The sequence below is a fragment of the Bombina bombina genome, chromosome 6 (assembly GCF_027579735.1).
Source record: "Bombina bombina isolate aBomBom1 chromosome 6, aBomBom1.pri, whole genome shotgun sequence".
In the NCBI taxonomy this organism is placed as follows: Eukaryota; Metazoa; Chordata; class Amphibia; order Anura; family Bombinatoridae; genus Bombina; species Bombina bombina.
Genome location: NC_069504.1, coordinates 860,299,285 through 860,317,804, shown reverse-complemented (window position 1 = coordinate 860,317,804; position 18,520 = coordinate 860,299,285). Strand labels below are relative to the sequence as shown.

The following is an 18,520-nucleotide window of genomic DNA, read 5'->3' as shown; positions in this document are numbered from 1 at the left end:
CACCAATAAAAAAGTGCTGTCCAGAGTACTGAAACAAAAAAAAAGCTTAGATGCCTTCTTTTTCAAATAATGATAGCAAGAGAAGGAAGAAAAATTGATAATAGGAGTAAATTAGAAAGTTGCTTAAAATTGCATGCTCTATCTGAATTACAAAAGAAAAAATTTGGGTACAGTGTCCCTTTAAAGTCACCTACAACAATTAAATTGCCATTAAGAAAAGGTAGCAGCTTAGCTTGCAGTGTTTCCCAAAACTTCTTATCTTTTTTATTAGGGCCATATAGATTACATAATATTAATGGAGAGCCTGCTATTGTAAGCTGTATAATTAAGTACCATGCTTCGTTGTCGTATTCAACATCTTTAATTACATATGAAAGGTTTTTGTTAAACAAAAAAGCAACTCCCTTTTTCCTATCTATACAAGGAGTACCTATCACTTCGCCAACCCAACCAGTTTTAAGTTTAACCAGTTCTCTTTCATTTAAGTGAGTCTCCTTTATACATGCGATATCAGTTTTATGTCTTTTTAATTGTGCAAGTACTTTTTTCCTTTTCTGTGGGGAAGTGAAGCCCCCAACATTCCAGGAGGCCAGATTAATCATATCTTTCAAATATATTTGAGTTAACTTTCTTTACCTCTATTATTTCCAAGAGGGGGGGTGAGAGGAATAAGAGGAGGAAGAAAAAAAAACACACAAGACACAACACCCATAAAAAAATAAATTAAATCTAGGCCTTGACTTATCAACATTTTTACCTGACCATAAAATGAAAACCATGGTCATACCGTAAAAGAGTTCCAGCATATTTATACTTAAAAATGAAAATCTGCCTCAATTTATGTTCGTTACCATTTTTATAGATTGATACCATTTTTTTTTGTAAACTCCCTTACTTCTTCAGAATTATTCATAATCAAAGTCTCAGTTTCAGTGATTAATTTAAGTTTAGCAGGATATATAACGGTAGCCTTGTAGCCATTGGTAATGAGCTTGGAGCAAAGAGGTGTTATTTCTTTACGTTGTAATGAGGTTTCTATTGAGAAATCTTGAAATAGAAATATATTTTTATCATGTATTGTAAAAGGGATTTTTTTTATATCTCTGCATGATGTTAAGTTTGTCCTGAAAATTCAGGAACCTTGCAATCACCGGCCTGCTCTTACTAGTGCCATCAGATAAATATTTTGGAGGGCCTATACGATGAGCCCTCTCTACTGACAAAGGAAGCAGGTTGGGCTCCATACCTAAAGCCAATGGTAGGGTCTTAGAGATAAAGCCAATCAGGTCATGGTAAGTAGCAGTTTCAGGGATACCAATTACTCTTATATTATTACGTCTATTTCAGTCCTCAAATTCGTTCAGCTTGTACTGTATGTTTGTAATCTGAGTTGTCTGCGCTCTTATAGTCGCTGCCTGTTGTTCATTTGTATCCTCTAAGTCCGATATACGTTGCTCTACTTCGTTAAGTCTATGCGTAAACTGTTTGATCTCAGATGTAAGATTTACTATTTCTACTTTAAGGTACACTGTTACCCTAACACTGCGCTAACTGACCACCGCTGCAGAGACTAATACCCACTATTTTGTATCTGGCTGTACTCTGCACACTTGACTGGTTACAAGATTAAAGAACAAAGCAAGATTCACAATGAGAATTGTCTAAGTGAGCTGAACACTAAGCACTCCTTGTTACATAGATGTACTCTCAGTACCGTTCTTTATACCAATATCAATTATGACTATTTAACTTTACATATATGCTTCAGGCATAAACTATATCATTTCAGGCAAAGAGTATCACCTATTTCTTATCAATAATACCTATAAATAACACCTATAGACAACAATCACAATATACAATATTAAAAATCAATTGAATTCCAAGTGTTACACGGTACTAAAAAATTATTGACATAAAAAAACTAAATACGATAGCATTAAAAATGCTACCTATCTCACCTCGATGTCCCCAGGAGTATGGCAAAATCTGTTATGTGTTCAGGTGCTTGAATGAGAATCCTCCTGACTCTGTAGCTGAGAGCGGTGCTGCTTTACTGATCGTTGGACGCTGAAGAGCGCCCAAGCAACTGGTAGCTGTGAACACAAGAAAAGAACAGAGCGCAACCGCAACTCAAGGTAAAAGTTTTATTACTTTATCGAGCGCTAAAAACAAATTGCACTTACAAGAAGTTGGCAATATTCAAGCCTTTAGGTTTAACAATCCACTGGACCGCAATCTCTCTGATAGCCCTCCAGGCTGGATTCAGATATGGCGTCTCCGGGAAGTCCGCAGGCTTAGGTGTAGGTGTTAATGACCAAATAGTTAATAGTAAAAAGTACTTGCAAAAGCAATAAGTATTAATATCTTCAACAATGTCCCTTTATACAGTCTATGCGTTTCGTCCTCTTTATCGGGACTTTCTCAAGACTCCGGGTTTAAAGTCCTAGTTCGCGGGGATCCTCTTCTTAAAACTCCAGCTACATTTCTATAGGTTGGAATATGCACCAATCACGAGCGCCAATCTGACACACCCACTCTCAATCCATTTCTCTCTGCTACGGTGAGTCAGATTGGAGCCGCCGGTCTCCACACTATTATTTTCATTCAGAACAACTGTTTGCCTAATACACATTTTACTATTAAGCCTAATGAATATACATGAAAAATACATAAATAAATCGAAACATATAAATACCAACATATCATAATATCATGCTTAAACATAGCGGCTGTGAGGCTTCTACCTAAAATACACATTGCTAAATGTTCTTACAGGGATATTATCATTTTCTTAAAGCAATATTAACAATACCTTCTCCCTTCTATTACCTCCTATTACTGGTAATAGCGATGTACCAACACCAATCTTGATACTTGAGTAATATGTGCTAGCCTAAAGTTTTTAATTTTTTTTTTTTTTTGTGGTCGAAAAAACTGTTGCATGTGCCCCTTAATTTGGAATAGGGACTCCATTAAGGACACTAGTCATTCCAAAACATTTCCCATTAATTCACGAGGTACCTGTCAATCCACATATGTGGTATATAGCTTAACGTGCAAATGTGGGTGTGTCTATGTAGGGAGGACAAAAAGGAAAGTGAAACGTAGATGTTATGAGCACATTCACAACATAGAACAAGGCCTCAAGACACATAGTGTGTCCGATCACTTTCGAGTGTTTCATAACAAAGACCCCAGTAGCCTTAAAATCAGTATCTTAGAAACAGTATCTGTGACTACTAACCCTCATCAAAGATTAACGGAATTGAGAAAAAGAGAAACAAAGTGGATCCAAGCTTTAGATTGTTTGGCCCCAAAAGGGTTAAATATAGATTTGGATCTCCAAGCATTCATGATTTAATTTCGTGAAATAAATAAGATGAAATAATTCCTATAAGCGTAAAATAGATCCATGTAAGCAATAATGATTTTAATTAGAATAAAATAACAATTATTAATTTTTTAAACAATATCTATTATTATTATTTTTTAATCTTGCAAATCAATGTTTTAAATTTTTAAAGCAATTAATAAAAAATTTTTTTTCAAAACTTTAGGCTAGCACATATTACTCAAGTATCAAGATTGGTGTTGGTACATCGCTATTACCAGTAATAGGAGGTAATAGAAGGGAGAAGGTATTGTTAATATTGCTTTAAGAAAATGATAATATCCCTGTAAGAACATTTAGCAATGTGTATTTTAGGTAGAAGCCTCACAGCCGCTATGTTTAAGCATGATATTATGATATGTTGGTGTTTATATGTTTCGATTTATTTATGTATTTTTCATGTATATTCATTAGGCTTAATAGTAAAATGTGTATTAGGCAAACAGTTGTTCTGAATGAAAATAATAGTGTGGAGACCGGCGGCTCCAATCTGACTCACCGTAGCAGAGAGAAATGGATTGAGAGTGGGTGTGTCAGATTGGCGCTCGTGATTGGTCCATATTCCAACCTATAGAAATGTAGCTGGAGTTTTAAGAAGAGGATCCCCGCGAACTAGAACTTTAAACCCGGAGTCTTGAGAAAGTCCCGATAAAGAGGACGAAACGCATAGACTGTATAAAGGGACATTGTTGAAGATATTAATACTTATTGCTTTTGCAAGTACTTTTTACTATTAACTATTTGGTCATTAACACCTACACCTAAGCTTGCGGACTTCCCGGAGACGCCATATCTGAATCCAGCGTGGAGGGCTATCAGAGAGATTGCGGTCCAGTGGATTGTTAAACCTAAAGGCTTGAATATTGCCAACTTCTTGTAAGTGCAATTTGTTTTTAGCGCTCGATAAAGTAATAAAACTTTTACCTTGAGTTGCGGTTGCGCTCTGTTCTTTTCTTGTGTTCTACTTTAAGGTATTCAAATTGAGGAATCATAAGATCCGAGATTTGTTTTACAATATCCTGAGTTTCCTTCCCCTGTATCTCTAGCACATTGCTTATCGGGGTTATATTAACTAAATTATCAGTGCTGATCCTATTCTTCCTATCTCTAGTTTTGGGTGGCATATCGGCTAAATTTAGCTTGTGACCAGAGATAAATTTATCCATAGAGTGAACGTGAAGGGGAAAAAAAAAAGGAGCGGGGGAGAATACGGAATATGTGTTTTATATAACAATGAATGTGATAAAGATGTGTTTTATATAACAATGAATATGATAAAGTGCTTATCAATTGAGTATTTAAAGTATTGAGCAATTAAAAGCCCAAACTCATCCACAAAAGAGAAAACAGTTACAGAGAATACAGTGAATATAGTTGCCAACTGTTATGTTTAGGCATTAAAATATAGTATTATATAGAGTTAATGTGCCCTCTTCTAGACACCAAGTTCCTTATATATAAGCAATTAATAACTTATACCCGGAATCATCCAAGAAATGAAAAAACAGTTAGAGTGATTACAGTGAATATAAATGCCAGCTATTATGCTTAAGCATTAGAAAATAGTGTTATATAAAGTTATTAAAACCCCTACTAAACACAGAAATTCCTTATAAATAAACAACAAAGATACTTTAATGTTACATTTTGTAGAAAAATTATTGTATTAAGTTTGTTATTGGGATCAACTCCTAAGTAGGGTATACACTATATACTGATAATAATGAAGGGGTTGGTGTTGACTCTAGTTATATGTGTGGGGATCCGCGAAGCGGGAAACTTTAAAAAGTCACTAAATCTTCACCCATTTTAATAAAAAAATGCTAGTAATATTTTAACATAATTTTTTTATTTCCTGGTAATGTAAACCCAGCCTTATATTGTTTTTACTTAAGCCACAAGTATTCAACTTTATTCCTTAGGGTACATTAACAGACAAGATTTTTAGGGTGCCTGAAGTGCAGAGCTCCCAATTTTTCCCCATTTAGCAGGGGGGGGATCGGGTTTGATAGCTTTATCTTGCTATTCCTCCAGCTTCTTTGTTTTTTTCTGGTCACCCCTCCCACATCTCTCTTCCCTCTGACTTTTGCCTATGCTGACTCTGACCAAGATTTCCTGCTGTTTTCTGTACATGGGTCTCCCTGGGTCAGTCTTTAGCCTCCTGGTTCCCAGATGCAATTCAGAAAATGCTGGGAGGTCTGGATATTCAGCACAGGTAATATATAATACACTACTTAGTAATTGTTTTATAACCTCTTCTCATTCAAGATAATCCTGGAAAATCAGGCCTGTTGGTGAGTCCAGATCACTGGGAGATTGAAAACCCAGATTCAAGTTATGCTCTTATAATTCAAATAAACGTGAAATTAAATGATAATGATTCCACTTAAACAGGGCATACTTTTTGTGCATTTCTCATTTATTGATTCGTTCTTAATTGATTCAGTAATGTAATGTTTTGATACAATCGTAAATATGATTCAGATAATGGAAAATCATCAATTTATTTTAAACATTGATATTCCTAGATGTACTGTATATCTTTTCTGAATCTATACCAAAAGCAGTTAGATTTTACATTTTTATATCACTGCAGATAAAATATTTCAGATGATATCTATTTTATGCTGTTTTTTTTTAGCAAAATTAAGAAATTATTCTCCTTAAAGGGACATGAAACCCATTTGTTTCTCTCATTATTCAGACTGAGCATAAAATTTACTTCTGTTATCTAATTTGATATGTTTACTTGGTATTTGTGGTTTAAAATCGACCTAGGTAGGCTCAGGAGCAGTAATACACTCCGGAGAGCTAGCTGCTGATTGGTGGCAGCAAATATATGACTCTTTTCATTGGATTACGTGATGGGTACAGGTAGCTCCAAGTAGAGAATTGTTGCTTCTTCAAGGGAATAAAGCAAATTTGATACTGGAAGTAGATTGAAAAGTTGCTTAAAATTATCTGCTCTATCTGAATCATGAATGAAATACAAACTGCCTTCCTTAATACAAAAAGGAGTTGCCTTGTAGTGTAGTGTGATAAACACAGTTTATTGAATATAAGAGAAAAATCTCACTCACAATCTCACTCAGTGTTCCTGCATTTACAGAAAGTGGAGACGAGTCCTACAAGGTGAGGGTCTAGTTCCCTTACATAGCATGTAATGTGCAATAGCCATTGTCAGTGAGATTTTTTTTTCTTTTATATTAGATGTATCATACTACAATATGAGGCACCTACTATTTGTTTCGTAAGGTGCACCGGACCTTTTATGGAGAGCTACCCTCTGTGTTTTTTTATAAAGATTGGTTATTAAGACAGCAATGAATGAATCAATTTCTCCCATTGATTTATTTGGTGAACTGGTATACTAATTATTTGCTTGTATTATTTATTTAATTATTTTATATATATGTGTGGGTGCGTGTGTGTTTGTATGTATATGGTTGTTGTTGATGGTAATGGTGAGTGCAAGGACATTGGATTGTCCGTCCCCTTGTTTTTCTTCACTTCATTTTACTAAATTATTGACTCTCACTGCCAGTTGTCCAAAATGATTTGGTTCACTAACTCTGATCCAGGGAAGTCCATGATGACCACACCCACTGTTCTTTTTCTGTCCACATGTGATTTATTTGCTATGAGAAACTCCAGTACTTTTGGATTTATTATCCGAGCCAAGGACTCAGGGTTGTAGAGAAGCCAGTGTGTGCCAGATGTGTATGTAATGTACATTCTTTTAGGATCTCCATTTTGAGCAACTATAAGGTGTCTCTCCACCTCTATCAATTTGTCACCATCATTACTCACTTGATAAGCATCTGAAATGCTCATGCTACCTGGGTATGGTGGACCAAAAGTTGGGCCCTCATTGTTTGTTGAGAATTGTTGTAAGATGACAATCTTTCCCCTGGCTTCTCCCAAAGTGGTAAGGCTTCCAGTTCTCAGAAACCATTTTTCTCCTACTTGATTTACCACTTCAGCAACACTTGTATAGAAGCTTCTTGTGTTCATGTATGGTTCATACTCTTCTTTCAATCGCATTAATACTGTCTCTGTAGGATTTTCCACTAAGAATGTTATGATGTCATTAAGAACCTTTGTGAAGTCAGTACGCTGGTAGGACACCCCATGGAATATAGGCAACCTGTCTTCATAATGTCTGCATCGGATGTCTAGAAAACGGACTCCAGCTTGCAACTGTCCTTTTAAACTCCAGCTTTGGCACTCAGCTAGGGGACCACCATAAAAGGACATAGTGTCATGGGTGCCAGGCATAGCAATGGAGGCAAGAGGAAGGTTGTCTGGAAGAAGGGCCATCCAATTTGGCCAGGAGAGTAATGGATTTTCTGTCCGGTCAAAAGCAGGTGTTTGATCTCCCAATGCCTCTGCTACCTGAGAATATATATTTAATAAGAGTTAGAGGGTTTGTGATTCTATCCACTAAAGTTTTATGTAAAAAAATTTGCAAACGTTTATTTTCTATTAATGTACCTTTTTGTCTTTGTTAATTGCTAAATATGTTCCTACTCTCTTTCATATAATTTTCATATATGTATATTGAAACGTCTCATGCTACATCCCCCTTAAACATATCTTATACTTTATTGCACTGTGTGGATACTTTGGAAAATATCAAAATGGTGGTTGAATGTGACACTGTTACAATATACTCTCCAGTGAAAGACTCTTTTTTTCTACACTCTATGGAGTTGGAGTGTACTTACTAAAATGTAGAGAGAGCTCACTGTATATTATCTATAAAATATAATGGATGGGCTTTTTTTCCCCTATTTTAGAATCTTATCCGTTGTTATTGAATATAGGTAAGTGCTTCTGATCTGTTATGAAAATCAGTGTACCTCATTCATGGCACTCTGCTTATGTGAATAGTTAATCCAAACAGTATACAACTAACTACTTGTTTGAGATCTTACATTTTTTATTAGTGGAACATTTTAGGTATAATTTTGTTGATAGTCCGGCACATAGGGTCTATAGCACAAGTGGAGTCCAAATGCTAGTGCAGGGTGCATTATCTTGTGCCCGGACCCTCCCTATGAATAGCAAACAATCTTGATAGTAAAAATAAAAAAACAGAGAATATTTACATAGCTGACATATTTTAACCCCTTAGTGACCAGACCATTTTTCAATTTTCTTACCGTTAAGGACCAGGGCTGTTTTTACATTTCTGTGGTGTTTATGTTTAGCTGTAATTTCCTCTTACTTATTTACTGTACCCACACATATTATATATTGTTTTTCTCACCATTAAATGGACTTTCTAAAGATACCATTATTTTCATCATATCATATAATTTACTATATATAAAAAAAATATAAAATATGATGAAAAAATTGAAAACATACTTTTTCTAAATTTGACCCCTAAAATCTCTTACACATCTACAACCAACAAAAGACACCCATGCTAAATAGTTTCTAAATTGTGTCCTGAGTTTAGAAATACCCAATGTTTACATGTTCTTTGCTTTTTTTTTTGCAAGTTATAGGGCGATAAGTACAAGTAGAACTTTGCTATTTCCAAACCATTTTTTTTTCTCAAAATTTGCGAAAGTTAAATTGTAACACTGATATCTGTCAATAATCCCTGAATAACCCTTCACATGTATATATATTTTTTTAGTAGACAACCCAAAGTATTGATCTAGGCCCAATTTGGTATATTTCATGCCACCATTTCACCGACAAATGCGATCAAATAAACAAAATCGTTAACTTTTTCACAAACTTTAGGTTTCTCACTGAAATTATTTACAAACAGCTTGTATTATGGCACAAATGGTTGTAAATGCTTCTCTGGGATCCCCTTTGTTCAGAAATAGCAGACATATATGGCTTTGGCATTGCTTTTTGGTAATTAGAAGGCTGCTAAATGCAGCTGCGCATTACACTTCTATTATGCCCAACAGTGAAGGGGTTACTTAGGTAGCTTATAGGGTTAATGTTAGCCTTAGTGTAGAGATTAGCCTCCCATCTGACACATCCCAACCCCTGATCCCTCCCTGATACCGCTCAAAAAGCTCTCTCCCATCCCCCACCCCTCAATTGTCACCCCCATCTTAAGTACTGGCAGAAAGTCTGCCAGTATAAAAATATATATATTTTTTTTTAATATTTTTTTTTTATATATTTGCTGCAGTGTAGGATCCCCACTTACCCCCAACCTCCCTGATCCCCCCCAAACAGCTCTCTAACCCTTCCCCCTCTACATATTTGCCGCCATCTTGGGTACTGGCAGCTGTCTTGAGCGGATGCTTAGTGTCTGAGTGCTAGCTGACATGAGATTTTCAGCACCCACCATAGAAGTCTATTAAAGGGACAGTCTACACCAGAATTTGTATTGTTTTAAATGATAGATAATCCCTTTATTACCAATTCCCCAGTTTTGCATAACCAACACAGTTATATTAATAAACTTTTAACCTCTGTAATTATCTTGTATCTAAGCCTCTGCAAACTGCCCCTTTATTTCAATTCTTTTGACAGACTTGCAGTTTAGCCAATCAGTGCCTGCTCCTAGATAACTTCACGTGCACGAGCACAGTGTTATCTATATGAAATACATGAACTAACACCCTCTAGTGGTGAAAAACTGTTAAAATGCATTCTGAAAAGAGGAGGCCTTCAAGGTCTAAGAAATTAGCATACGAACCTCCTAGGTTAAGCTTTCAACTAAGAATACCAAGAGAACAATGCATTGTTTAAAATTACATGCCCTATCTGAATCATGAAAGTTTATTTTGGCCTAGACTGTCCCTTTAAGTGAGGATTTAGCACACCCACACTTTCTGACATCCAATGTTAACTTTCATTCTATGTTTTAAAAAATACTTTCAACTTGTAATATGAGTGCCAAAATAAAACCGCTACTGATGTAATGCACGCAATTTTAGTACACAATAGCGCTTATATTTTTGTTCTCCACCTGTAATCTAGCCATATATGTTTTAACACAACTTATTTAATAATGTTTGTTGTCAACACTTGGCAAGGGGATTTGTACAAAGTAGAAAAATTTGATAACATTAGATTAAACATAGATGAAATTTGATAACATTAGATTAAACATAGATGAAATTTGATAACATTAGATTAAACATAGATGAAATTTGATAACATTAGATTAAACATAGATGAAATTTGATAACATTAGATTAAACATAGATGAAAGTAATATACCTGGGGGGTGGGGGAAGCAAGATACTTACTTATTAAATATAACCAAACTTTTGGGAACTTTTTTTTATATAAAAAATAGGCAACATAAAGCTTCAATTTAAAATAATTATAAAGTAAAGATTGTGTCATAAATGAAGGTTTATGCAAGTAGTTAAAGTGAAGTAATACATTACAGTGTTCTTAACAGAAAATGTTGCCAGCCGGGTGGTATTATGAAGCAGCTGGGTGGGGATAGTGTAATACTTTGCAATAACATAAAAAAATTATTTCATTTATAAATATTACTTCAGCTATCCAAAGCACAAATTAATTGCATAATTTAGCATAAATTGATTGAATTATAATGTGAGCAACAAATATTGAAAACATTGTTTGCTTAATATTGGCTTACATTTTAACTAGGTGGTCAGTAAAATCAGCCGGGTGGTGTGCCCACTAAAAACGCTCTAGGGAGAACATTGCATTATGCTGTGTTTTTAGGAACCCCCAGGATGTCTGATGTCAAGGGTTGCTTAAGGGTAAAAGCAGATCCATATATAATAAAAACCCATAGTCTTCTTGATGTATGACTCGCCAAACCAGAAAACAGTAAAAATCAATCATTCGAAACCGATGCTTTTAAAATATAAAAAATGTTAATATAATAATTGCGCAAAAATGCGCAGTATGCCCATCATGTCTCTATACAAATGGGATTCAGATTGTTTAGCAGTGATCAGGAAGGTTTCAGATTACAATAGATTAATTCCACACATGTAAATGAGTATTTTCCCTTGCATGTTGAGTGAAGGAGTTAATTCTGAAGCAGTACAGTAAAACTAAGTGTTATTGTATATGTCGGTTTCGGTTGTATTCCCAGTTTCATTCCCGATAACAAGTACTTAAAGGGACATAAAACCCACAATTTTTCTTTCACGATTCAAATAGAGAATACAATTTTAAACAACATTCCAATTTACTTCCGTTATTTAATTTGCTTCATTCTTTAGATATCCTTTATTGAAGAAATAGCAATGCGCATGATGAGCCAATCAAACAAGGCATCTATGTGCAGCCACCAATCAGAAGCTACTGAGCCTATTTAGATATGCTTTTCAACAAAGGATACCAAGAGAATAAAGTGCATTAGATAATATAAGTAAATGGGAAAGTTGTTTAAAATTGCATGCTCTTTCTAAACGATGAAAGAAAAAAAATTGGGTTTCATGTCTCTTTAACAACCAAGGAACTTTTCTGTTAAAAACACATTTGCAGCTGTGGGCTTTTAGCAGCCAAATTAATTTTGGATTGTGATCACCCGAAAAACATTCTGACAATATTGACTGAAAACCAAAAATCATTATAGGGAGCAGGAGCAGAACTACTAATGGTGCAGCAGGTGCAGTGGCACCAGGGCCCAAGTGATGGGGGGGGGCATTTGTGTGCAGAATGTGTTCAATTTAATGCATGGGAGCCTTAATGCATTAATGTAGGTTACAGGTCTGCCTATCTATCTATCTATCTATCTATCTATCTATCTATCATCTATCTATCTATCTATCTATCTATCTATCTATCCATCTATCTATCTCTCATCCATCTATCTATCTATCATCCATCTATCTCTCATCCATCTATCTATCTATCATCCATCTATCTCTCATCCATCTATCTATCTATCATCTATCTATCATCTATCTATCATCTATCTATCATCTATCTATCATCTATGTATCTATCTATCTATCTATCTATCTATCTATCTATCTATCTATCTATCTATCTATCTATCTATCTATCTATCATCTATCTATATATAATCTATCTATCTATCAATCATCTTTCTATCTATCTATCTATCTATCTATCTATCTATCTATCTATCATCTTTATATCTATCTATCATCTATCTATCTATCAATCTATCATCTATCTATCATCTATTTATCTATCTATCATCTATCTCTCTCTCTCTATCTATCATCTATCTATCATCTATCTATCATCTATTTATCTATCTATCATCTATTTATCTATCTATCATATATCTATCTATCATATATCTATCTATCTCTCTCTATCAATCTGTCTATCTATCATCTATCTATCATCTATCTATCTATCTATCTATCTATCTATCCTCAAAATAATTATACAGACCAGCATGTCTATTATTGCTATTGCTTACTACTGAGTTACCTTTGGGGGCCCAAAAAGCAGGGCCCTCTGTTGAGTTGTTCCACTACTGATAGGGAGCAGATAGCCGATAGATTATCATTAACCCCCTTGTTTGCTAAAAATATTTTTCAATGGTCAGATCTCATCTACTGCTTACCTTGGGCGAGATTACATATGTGGCTTCACTCGCAAGAGCCGGCATCGGCTATTTCTAGACGGATGTAGCAATCACATATACGGCGCCACATACAAATGCGGTGCGTACATTTTACCGTCGGCCGCTGTTTTTACTCCCATAAACTAACATAGAACCGGCGTTGCAAGTTTGTATCACATATTCAGCACAAGGATTTACGTATCAAAAATGGAGATGTTTTACTCTATTTTCACGTCGCCACACATAGGCATGAGCAGCATGCCTTTCACTGAGTATATGAGCACCGTTATTAACCCCTAATCCGCCACCCACCCAAAACGCAAAGTATCTAATTATACTATTAACTACTAATTTGCCAACCCCCACATCACAAACTACCTAATAACCCCTAAACCGCTAACCCCCCACAATGCAATCTACATAATTAACCTATTAACCCCTAAACCGCCATCCCCCACAACACAATTTTACTTAATTAACCAATTAACCCCTAAACCGCTATCCCCCACAATGCAATCTACCTAATTTACCTATCAACCCCTAAACCACCATCCCCCCACAACGCAAACTATTAATCTAATTTGTAATTTATTTTTTAGGGAGATAGTTTTTTTTTATTTTATGTAATTGTGGTTAACTTAGGGGGTGTTAGGTTAGGGATTAATACTTTGCATTGTGGGTGGCGGTTTAGGGGTTAATAGGTTAATTAGTTAGATTGCGTTGTGTATAGGTACTTTGCGTTGTGGGGGGATGGCGGTTTAGGGGTTAATACGTTTATTAGTTAGTTCGCAATATGGGGGTTGGTGGATTAGGAGTTAATAGTTTAAATAGGTAGTTTGTATTGTGGGTGGTTGGCGGTTTAGAGGTTAATACATTTTATTATTAGTTGCGATGTGGGGGGATGGCGGATTAGGGGTTAGTACATTTTATTATTAGCTGCGATGTGGGGGGGTTGGCGGATTAGGGAATTTGATGAGTCAGGTTCATTTTTTGGGAGGTGGGTTAGACGTTTACGGGCGATTAAACTTTTTTTTTGCTTTTTACCTAGGATCCAGCAGATCATATACTGCCGTAAGTCACTGCCGACTCCAGAAATGTCTATTTCCGCACATTTCTGTACCTCGCCGGTCTATCTGATTTACGGCAGTATCTGATCTGCCGGCACCATATATGTGATTCACCCGATGTGTGAGGTGAACTTACGGGCAGCATGGATTTTTAGCAGATGCATTGAAGCCTACGCCGTATATGTAATCTCGCCCCTTATGTAAAGGAGCCATTACTAGAGTAGACAAGGTTTACCACTGTCATTGTGTTAGCAAAACATTGTTTTGTAGTATCTTTGCTGAGGTGAATAAGTGACAGATATGTAGTAGAGTTAGACCTGTGGTGTCTGCAGTGTACACTTACAGTTCTCAGAACTGGAACAATTGCCACTTTTCAGAGCTATTTAAAGGGCAAGAAGAGCAAAATAAATAAAGTATATTAAAAAGTTTTAAACTATGCACAATTAAAGGGATATGAAACCCAATGTGTTTCTTTCATGATTCAGATGGAGCATGCAATTTTAAACGGCTTTGTACTTTACTTCTATTATCATTGTTTCTTTGATTTCTTGTTATCTTTTGTTGAAAAGCAAGGACGTATGCTTGGGAGCCTGCCTCTTTTTAGAGCACTTTATTTCAGCAGTTTTGCAAGAATGTTATCCATTGGCAAAAGCACTAGATGATAACACTATTTCATGCCATATATTGCTCCAGATGTCTCCAATACGGAATATCATGGAAACTAAGCAAATTTGATAATAGAAGTAAATTTGAAACTTTTAAAAAAGTATATGCTCTGTCTGATTCACAAAAATATTTTTTTTGGGGTTTAATATCCCTTTAATTTTTTTATAATATGTTTTTCAAAGTGTTTTAAGAGTTGTGAGTACCCTTGAGTTGGGGGAAAAAGGAAAAATATCAATAATGATTAATCCCTTAACCCAAAAAGATATGCGTCATGTGGTACTTTGCCCATTGTACCGCATTACGTATATATACATCTGAAATGCAGAAAGCTCCAGCAGTCTCAGCTGTAAAGTTACAGCTGAGACCTCCAGTTCCTGAGCTCCAGGCATCTGTTTGCATTTGGAACCGGAGCACGATTGATGCTCTGGTTCCATTTAAAGGTAGATGCCAGATCGACTTCTTGTGCCAGCGGGAGCTGTGGGTGAGAAGGCGGAAGGCTCGTGTTCGGCACAGAGGTGGTGAGGGGAGGAAGTGGGAAGGGCCCTACGCTACAGATTTTTTTTTAAGGGAGAGGTAGGGATGGGAAGCTACACTATGGAAAAAAAGGGAAATTGAAAGAAGGTGGCACCATACATAATTAATGATCGTGGGGAGGCAGGGGGCAGCACTACACTACAGAAAATAATAATCAGCTAGATTACGAGTTTTGAGTGCTATAGGGAAATTAACAACCGCCACAAAATCGGCGGTAATTCACCTCCCTATAGCGCTGCTATTACAGGTTTTGAAAAAGCAGGCTTGCGCGGGCGATATGGTGGCGTTGAACTCCGTACCATAACCAAATACAATCGCTGGTTTGACGTGCTCGTGCACGATTTCCCCATAGACATCAATGGGGAGAGCCGGCAAAAACACCTGCAATTGCGGAAACAAAAGCTCCGTAACGCAGCCCCATTGATGTCTATGGGGAAAGAAAAAGTTATTTTCAACCTAACACCCTAACATGAAAACCATGTCTAAACTCCCCTATTCTGCCGCTCCCGATATCCCCGCAACCTACATAATGTTATTAACCCCTAATCTGCCGCCCTTAACATTGCCACCACCTAAATAAAACTATTAACCCCTAATCTCCAGCTCCTGATATCGCCGCCACCTACATTACAGTTATTAACCCCTAATCTGCCACCCCCAATGTCGCCGCCACTATAATAAAGTTATTAACCCCTAAACCTCTGGCCTCCAACGTCCCTAAACCTAACCCTAAGAATAACCCTAACATAAACATAACCCTAACACCCCCTTACTTAAATATAATTAAAATAAATCTAAATAAACCTTACAATTATTAACTAAATAATTCCTATTTAAAACTAAATACAAACTTACCTGTAAAAAAAACAAAACCTAAGCTAGCTACAAAATAACTAATACTTATATTGTAGCTATCTTAGGTTTTATTATTATTTCACATATAAGTTTGTATTTATTTTTACTAGGTAGACTAGTTAGTAAATAGTTATGAACTATTTAATAACTACCTAGTTAAAATAAATACAAAGTTATCTGTAAAATAAAACCTGCCTTACACTAAAACCTAACATTACAATCAAATAAAATTATATTAAATAATTAAAATACAATTATCTAAATTACAAAAAAAAAATAAACACTTAATTACACAACTTAAAAGGGCCTTTTGCGGGGCATAGTCCAAAAGAAATCAGCTCTTTTACCTGTAAAAAAAAATATAAACAACCCACCAACAGTAAAACCCACCACCCACACAACCAAACACAAGCTATCAGCCAATCAGAATGTAAGGGACGCCATCTAGGATGACGTCACTTAAAGGGAAACTTCATTCTACAGCAACCATCGGAAGAAGAAGATGCTCCATGTCTTGATGATGGACCTGCTCCGCGCCAGATGGATGACGATAGAAGATGCCATCTGGATGAAGATAGAAGATGCCATCTGGATGAAGATAGAAGATGCCATCTGGATGAAGATAGAAGATGCCATCTGGATGAAGACTTCTGCCTGCTTGGATGAAGACTTCTGCTGGCTTCGAGGAGGACTTCTGCCCGATTTGGATGAAGACTTCTGCCGGCTTCGATGAGGACTTCTGTCGCCTGGATGAGGATGGATGTCCGGTCTTTGAAAACTGTAAGTGGATCGTCGGGGGTTAGTGTTTGGGCAATGTAAAAGAGCTAAATGCCCTTTTAAGGGCAATGCCCATCCAAATGCCCTTTCCAGGACAATGGTTAGCTTAGCTTTATTTAGAATTTTATTTGGGGAGTTTGGTTGTTTGGGTGGTGGGTTTTACTGTTGGGGGGTTGTTTGTATTTTTTTTTACAGGTAAATAAGCTGATTTCTTTGGGGCAATGCCCCGCAAAAAGGCCCTTTTAAGGACTATTCAGGGCTGGCCCTAGCCATTGCGGGGCCCAAGGCAGGATGACAAAATAGGGCCCCTTTCTCCCTGCTCCCAGCCCCGCCCAATCTCCGCCCCCAGTCCTGCCCAATCTCCGCCCCCAGCCCCGCCCAGTCTCCGCCCCACAGCTTTTAAAATGAAAAAAATGGGAGAAAAAAATCATTTAAGGTAATGCACAACATCTTATATACAAAAAACATATAAATCCACTACTGTGTAGCACTATAACATTTTATATTTTGCAATATACCATTTGTACTATTGGAACAACTGTTTATGTATATAATGAAGAATTATGCTGACAATTAGGAACAGTTGAGTTGAACTGGGGCTTATTTTTATGTGTTTTCTTATGATAACAAGAACATTACAGAGACGCCAGGGCCGGCCCTAGCAAGTGCAGGTCCCTAGGCTGATTGACAGTGCGGGGCCTGTACCCAGAACAAAAAATACTTAAAGGAAATGGGGCAATGCACTGTACCACACAAACACACAGATATAATACACACACTGAGAGATACTTATATACACATACACCCATACACTCAGACACATACACAGCTACACAGATATATATACATACACAGGTGTACACTCAAACACATATACAGGTACACAGATATATACATACACAGGTGTACACACACACACACACACACACACAGACAGAACCCACACACACTCACAGAGCCCCCCCACACACACAGAGCCCACACACACAGAGCCCACAAAAACACAGAGTCCACACACACAGAGTCCACACACACAGCCCACACAAACACACAGAGCCCACACACACACAGAAAGCCCCCCCACACACACAGAGCCCACACACACACAAACACACACACACAGCCCACACACACAGAGCCCACACACACACAGAGCCCACACACACACATAGAGCCCCCCCCCCACACAGAGCCCACACACACACAGAGCCCACACACACACACACAGCCCACACACACAAACAGAGCCCCCCCCCCCCACACACACACAGTCCACACACACAGAGCCCACACACAGAGCCCACACACACACAGAGCCCACACACGCACACACACACAGAGCCCCCACACACACACACACAGAGCCCACACACACACACACACACAGAGCCCCCACGCACACACAGAGCCCACAAATACACACACAGAGCCCCCCTACACACACACACACACACACACACACACAGACAGAGCCCCCCCCCACACACAGAGCCCACACACACACACAGAGCCCCCCCCCACACACACACAGAGCCCACACACACACACAGAGCTCAGACAGAGCCCACACACACACACACACACACACAGAGCTCACACACACAGACAGAGCCAACACACACAGACAGAGCCCAAACACACGGACAGAGCCCACACACACGGACAGAGCCCACACACACAGACAGAGCCCCCCCCCACACACAGAGC

General features: G+C 37.3%; 1 protein-coding gene across 1 annotated transcript; it reads right to left on the bottom strand.

Moving 5' to 3' along the window:
• Positions 1 to 6,898: 6,898 nt before the first annotated feature.
• On the bottom strand, positions 6,899 to 12,959 carry LOC128664697 (1-phosphatidylinositol phosphodiesterase-like). The gene is made up of 2 exons (XM_053719506.1): positions 12,915 to 12,959; positions 6,899 to 7,789 (listed from the first exon to the last, which is right to left on the bottom strand). The coding sequence occupies exons 1-2, from the start codon at positions 12,957 to 12,959 to the stop codon at positions 6,929 to 6,931; spliced, it is 906 nt and encodes a 301-aa protein (XP_053575481.1). The 3' UTR covers positions 6,899 to 6,928.
• Between the last annotated feature and the right edge of the window lie 5,561 nt (positions 12,960 to 18,520).